Source organism: Myripristis murdjan, chromosome 19 (genome assembly GCF_902150065.1).
Source record: "Myripristis murdjan chromosome 19, fMyrMur1.1, whole genome shotgun sequence".
NCBI lineage: Eukaryota > Metazoa > Chordata > Actinopteri > Holocentriformes > Holocentridae > Myripristis > Myripristis murdjan.
In genome coordinates, this window is record NC_043998.1 from 25,199,127 (window position 1) to 25,206,207 (window position 7,081).

Here is a 7,081-nt window from a genome sequence, read left to right on the forward strand (position 1 = left end):
CACATATAGGAAAATATCACAACCTTTTGACTAAATACCTCGATATTGACATTGTGATGATGATGAAGAGATTTACACACCTGAGATTTGTGCTAAATGAGCATTAGTAATGAACATTAGTGCTAAATGAACAGTAGTAATGTGGGTGTGATGTCCAAGCAGGTCGAGACAAATAATCAAACAGCAAGAACGGTCGGATAAGTTGAGAAAATGCCTTTAAGAGCCTTTAAGAAATCCCTTAACGTCGCATCTCCGTCTTCCAGGAGCTGCTCCTCTCGGTCTGTCTGAGCCGAACACCTGCAGAAACCTGCCGCTGCAAAAACGCCGAGGTTTAAAGAGAGCAAAGGGCAGCAAGTCAGTGTTTTTTCTTTGTTTTTTGTTTTGTTTTTATTTTGTTTTTTGGAACATGAGACGGCCTGCAGCGAGGTGGAGGTGCGCTGCCCTCAAAGACAGCCCGCAGCTTCTGTTTGTTTCTCACATCAAAGGTCACGGCCGCGGCGCAGGTTTCACCCCGGCGGGCGGACAGACGGACGGATGGATGGATGGCGGCGGCGGCGGCGGCGGCTCTCCAGGCGCCCGCTCCCCCCTCCTCTCGGCGTCGGCTCCTCGGGGCTTCGCAGCGTTTATGCAAAGAAAGCTCGCTGATTATGTAAAACGAAGCCTCGGCTCGACTAACGCGATTCAGGGGCCCTTTCTCCAATCAGGACCTCGGGCATTTGCATTTAAATTTAAAGCTCTGGCGTTTAGTGACTCACACTCCAGTTAGCTCTGATTCCTGAGCCCTGCTTTACTAGAAATCAGTTGCTCGGCGCCACAAAACACACATCCCTTAATACATGCTTTTTCTTTTAATCTGAAAGCACACCGACCCAGGAAACAAGTCTTCTTAACTGACTGCACAAAATTAAGATACAAACGATTATAACTTAATATACTGAAAACGTTATCATCCATTTAAGGTGTAGGTTCAGTTTTTTAGGTTTTAAATTGTATTTTAGCGAATTATCTCAAGACTAATGTCTTAAAATGGTCTAAATTAAAGAAAAACCAAGGAGGAACTGTTACAGGATTTAAGACCCTTTAAAATCATAAATTCAGCTTTTTAGGTGCATTTTAATGCATTTTAGAATTAGTTCAAAACGTAGTAACCCATGCACAGAACCAGCTGATTTTTTAAGGTGTTAAAATAAAAGTGTCCTGTTTCCTAAAGAGAGAAATGTAACTTACCCTGTCATTTCAATAAGGTCACAGGTTCAAATCCCCGGAGGCTGTAAAGCGCCTGTGGATACGAACGGGAACGGGGCAGGAGAACATTAGTTTGCTTGTTGTTGTTGTAGGACTTCTTTCAGGTCCAACAGGATGTTTTTTCTTGGTCCAGACAATATTGTTTCCCAAGAGTGACCATTTTTCCAACCCCAAAACAGGACCCTTAAACACACCACACACCACAGGCATTTTTAGCACTCGGCACATTTACCCAGCGTACCTTTCAGCAGCTGTTTTGTCTCCTAAAATCCACCAAAACCAAGATTATTTAAAAACTGTACAGTGACACTAGTAAACACAAAACATTGCGTCGCTGTAATAAAACATACGGTATGAACTGATTGTCAGACACCTTTCAAAATAAAACACAGGTACACACAGGTATTTGTCAGTGTGCAGGAGCGCAGGCTGACTGTGACACAGTGTCTGTTTGGACTCTGGCATCATCAGATTCAACATTTTAACGTCTAACATGTTCGTGTTTTTGGCAAAAAAAAAGTGGGAACGAAGACAGACAAAGTTCCTCTGAGACATTTCTCTGTGGATAAAAAAATCTGGGTTGGACGTGACGTCGCCGGCATCAGAGGGCCGCAGCGTGAAAAGTCGAGGTGCAGCTGCTTTGACTCTGGTACCGTCAGATTGAGCAGAATATGCAGAATAATGTTGGTATATAACATGTGCATGTTCGGTCTGAATTGTGGACGTGAATTGTGGAAAAACCGGGACAATTTGGAGGTGAATTTTCAAAACCGGGACATTTCAGTACTTTACAGATATTGGTCCTGATTCAGGACACCAGGCTTGGAACCGGGACAAACCCAGACCAGCCAGGACGTCCGGTCGCCGTACGTTACCCTGCAAGGGGAACTAAAGCGCACCCTGCCCTGCTGGAATGGATTAAAACACCATTAATATAATTAAGGTGTAACGTCCCTTTAAAAGAAGTCCAGCTCAGGATCCAGATAAAACTCTGACTTTTAATTTGAAGTTCCAGCAGCGTCGCATGCATGTAGCCTGAACTTCCACTTACCCTCCCGGATCAGACACGGCTGATGAATTTGCACCTTTCTGCAGGCTCGCCGTGAATATGAAAGCCATTACAGGCAAAACGGACTGTAGACGTTTGCAATCTGCCCGAACACGCCGCCGCGCCGCGCCGCGCCGCGCGCACTCCCACTTCCTGTGAATCTAAATTAAATCTGAGACGGCGAGCGCTCGGCCCGGCGGTTTCCAGCGGCCGCGGCGGAGTGATGGGTGGGGAGATAAGCGGCCGGCTTTCTCTGCTGGGAGGAAGAAGGCGTCTCCCGCGGTGCCTTGCTCAAAGTGGAGTTGACGGCGGCTTTCCTCTCAAGCCTCGCCCCACTCGTGTCGATCCCCAGCTGGAGCCTGAGCAAAGCAGCGTAAGCCCCTCGAGCTCTGCGGAGGACGGGCTGATCGGCCGGTGGGAACACGGATTCATATTTGGAGGGAGGAACGAGCGGAGAGTCGCACCTCGTGGAAAAAAAAAATTAAGCTCCAGATCAATAAAAACGACGGGAGCGCTTTTGTAGCCGCACTGTTTACTCCAAAGCTACGGCTCGTGCAAATGAGCGATTATGTTTAATATTCATGTTTCATCTTTGAACAAGGGTTTTTTTTTTTTTTCCTCCTGACAAATTTCCAAGCAGGAGGCAGCAGGCTAACCAGGCTGATAGGGGAGATGAATGACGGATGAATGGATGGAGAGAATATGCCTCCTACGGTGCCTCGGCGCTTTAAGCGGCGCCTGAGAAATCGATGGCAAACAGTGAATCACAGAGCTGTGAATTTCTAATTTCGTCACACTCACCCCCGTTGTTCCAAGGCTCAAGCTGGTGAAAAGACGTGATTGCTTTCCCCCCTCAGATGTCTTATATTTCTTATGACTGATGACGGATGGGTGGATAGAGGGATGGAGCAATGAGACGAGGGGGGGGGAATAACATGAATGTGAAAAGAAATGGAAAGGGAGACGGGCACGATGGGATGAAACAGGCGGAGTGCAGGAGGAGAGAGTGGCAGTCAGAGTCAGTCAGGGTTCGGTACAAGCTCGCTGTCAGCGCTAATAGACAGAGAGGGAGGGAGGGAGGGGGAGGAGGGAGAGATGTTCAGGCCAAACAACCTGTCAGCAGCTATAACAGAGCAGAACTCAACACAGCTGCCGTGTCTGGCTGTCAGAAACAGAAAAAAAAAAAAAAACTTCCCTGGCAGTTTGGAGGAGAGTCAGAGAGCAATCTAAATGATATTTTAAAATGGATATATGCTGTTTGCTTCAGTGGCGGCGGCGGAGAAGAAGGCGCCGGAATAGAGATGATCGTCTCGGTCGGTTCTGCTGAGGACACGCCGCGCTCCCAGGGGCCGCCGCCGCCACCGCCGCCGAGGGGCCCGACTCAGTGAACCCCTCCAAACAAGAAATTAGTTGAGAAAAAACTGAAAAATTGGCAGAAAAAAGGAAACACTTCCATGAAAATAAAAACAGAAAATGAAAATAAAAAAAAATAAATAAAATAAATCAAATTACATTTGTAATTATTGTAACCATATATTTGGAAATATATTATGAGAAAAATAACTGTAAAAATTCTCAAACAATTTGAAAATAAATGCCATTAAATTACTGAAAAAATATTCACCAAAAATAGATAAATAAATGCATAAAGAAAGAAAATCAATAAAATTAAAATACCACCTTTCAGAATAAAAGCATTATGCCCGTGTACTCCCATGTTGTTGTGATCTTCAGCACAAACTGATCAAGAACAGCAGCAGTGAACTGTCACTTTCTCATCGTTTTTTTCCCCCTATATTTGTGGAAATCAAATACATTTATGAAGGTTTCCAAGGGTTAATGTGTTTTAGGTTAATATCTGAAAACAACTTCTAGTGAATTAAACTTCAGTGAGGTTAAGGAGCTTATTTCTGTCCTTCAGTGTAAGTGAACTGAGCGATGATGGACTGGACTGAGGCTCAGCTCATCAGCAGCTGAGGAGACGCCGATCTGACGAAACCCAGCGCCGACGGTGAACGCCGCCAGCCGCGTGGCGTTCGAGTCCAAGTCACAAAAACAAGTCAAGAGCGTCGAGACCCTGCATGCCGGCGTCGGAGGGGAAGAAGAGAGAAACGGCGGTGTTCCTCATGTGTCAAAAAGAGGCGAGGAGAACAAGGAGAACGAGGAGCTGACGTCTCGAAAGACGCCGTCTGCTTGGCTGACAGCCCCAGAGAAACTGCGTGTCGGCGGCGGACATGTTGGCTCAAATCGCTGGTTTGTGTCACGCCAGATTCTCACGGGTGTCTGACTTCCTGTACGAATGACAAAGCCGCTCTGAGAAAATGTCATGAAAAGAAAAGGAAAAAAAAAAAACAAGCAGTGCTGCACCTCATCTTCCTCAAATAAACCGTCTGGAATTTTGATCAACCGCTCGTCCATTTTTAAAAAACTAAAATGTCGTGCTGCACAGCTGCACACAGTAAAAATTGAAATAAGTACAGTAAAAATGAAAACAAGTAGTACATTAAGTACAGTGAAAATATTAGCAGTAAACCTAAGATAAGATAACAACAGTTTGCTATGAGATCTTATGCTGTGCTTTTTTGCTAGAGATTATTTTTCTTGTGACATTTGTGAACATTATTTATTAATTTATTTATAATTAGTTCAATTTTATTTAAATTCATGTTTCATTCTTCCCCAATTTTCTGATAATGTTTTATTCATTTTCTAGTAATTATATATATTTTTTAATCAGTTCCTTGTTAGCTCCTTGCTCCCTGGTAAATTCTATTTCAGTTTGGGACTTGATTGTATTTATTTATTTATTTAATATAGTTGGCAAATTCTTAACTAATGTTCTTGTATTTTATTTGAATTAATTAAAATGAATTATTTTAATTTATTTTAATTAAGGTTTATTTCTTGTGATTTTTTTTTTTTGACTCTGAGGCTTCAGAGGGATGTCAAACAGGTTTCTCAGCCTGCTGGCCTTCGCCGGCTGCTCTAAGAGTTTTTGTCGGCCACAGGTGAACGCAGAGGGTGGAGAGAGACTGGGGTGTTCATAATCTATCAAATACAATGAAATCAAATGAATATATAGTACTCGTTTTGGATTTCTTTGTGACTTTGTCCTCTCCTGGGTGTCCGATGGCTTTCATACTCACATTCAGGATTTATATTTGACTCCGTGTTCTGTTGCCGTCATATGTCTCACATCTCTGGTTCATAATCGTTTATGTTTTACATCCCCTGTCTCCTGGATACATCTCAGTCATTTCCATCCGTTTGACATTTTACTTTCTTTTATATCCTTCATTTGCAGATACCTGCGCTCTCCTGGGTTCCTCTGTGGCAGATAAATGTTCCTTGATTAGTGGAGGGCAGTTCAAATCTATTGAAGGAGCCCGTTCATCTGGCGCTGTTATCATGTTTTTTTTTTTTTAATGAAAATGCAGCCGGTTTGTTGGGAGTGCAGAGATTACAGAGAAGATGGCCATGTTATTTTAGTGGTTGTGTCTCAATATGTACATTTCCTAAGACTTTATTATTCAAAACAAGACATGGACGGCTGTGGGTTACTGATTTTTGAGTCCCAAACCTTCTCGCTTTAATGTGTCAACAAAACCAACACAAACCTTTAAACATCCTCTCTCATCCACCTGTCTCTTCAAAATAAAAGTGTGTATCTGTCCCAAACTGGGATCCCGTTGGGTTAGGGTTAGGATTTGGCCTGTGCTATTGGTTTACATCCTGTTTCATCCAGTTTCAACAGGAAACACATCAAATCAAGAAAGTAAGAGTCCATTTCATGAGGTTTTTAACTCTCGAGACCTTCTTCTCTTCCTTCACCAGAACGATCCACTGGTTTACACACGACACCAACACCAGTTAACAATTTGATTTTGACCGTTTTTTGTTGTTTTTTTTTTCTCCCTCCAGACATCCGCGGGCTGCAGGGCTTCCTGGACCAGACGTCCCGGCAGGGCGTGGACGTGGCCCTGCAGAGGGTCGACAGGAACATCAGCAAGGTCTTCACCAACCTCTTCACCACCATGAGGACCGAGGAGCTGAACCGCTACAGGGACACGTTACGGCGGGCCATCCTGCTGCTCAGCCCGCACGGAGCGCACACCTTCATCCAACAGGTCGGTCCGCAGCGCCTACGTGCTTACAGGGAACGAACGTGTGCATGTGCTAACAGGGAACGGACGGGTGTGCATTTGTAAATATGGAACAAATGGGTGTAGATGTATAGGGAATGCATGAGTTGACAGAATGAACTATAGGGAACAAAGGAGTTTATAGGGAACAAAGGAATGAATGTGTTGATAGGAAATGAACGATTATAGGGAACAAATGAGTCGTTTATAGGGAACAATGGAAAAAGTGTGTTGACAAATTAACGACTATAGGGAACAAATGAGTTGTTCATAGGGAACAATGGAGTTTATAGGGAACAAGGGAATGAGTGTGTTGATAGGAAATGAATGATTAAGGGAACAAATGAGTCGTTTATAGGGAACAATGGAAAAAGTGTGTTGACAAATTAACGACTATAGAGAACAAATGAGTTGTTTATAGGGAACAAAGGAATGAATGTGATGATAGGAAATGAGCGATTAAGGGAACAAATGAGTCGTTTATAGGGAACAATGGAAAAAGTGTGTTGACAAATTAACGACTATCAGGACCAAATGAGTTGTTTATAGGGAACAAAGGAATGAATGTGTTGATAGGAAATGAACGATTATAGGGAACAAATGAGTCGTTTATAGGGAACAATGGAAAAAGTGTGTTGACAAAGTA

At 43.6% G+C, this 7,081-nt stretch overlaps 1 protein-coding gene across 1 annotated transcript in view; it reads left to right on the top strand.

The window, feature by feature from the left end:
* LOC115378258 (glutamate receptor ionotropic, delta-1-like) overlaps positions 1-7,081 on the top strand; it is a 520,936-nt gene that overhangs the window by 308,601 nt on the left and 205,254 nt on the right. Inside the window, exon 4 of the mRNA XM_030078448.1 lies at positions 6,215-6,420. Within this exon, the coding sequence (XP_029934308.1) occupies positions 6,215-6,420 (206 nt within the window). The remainder of the gene's footprint in view (positions 1-6,214; positions 6,421-7,081) is intronic.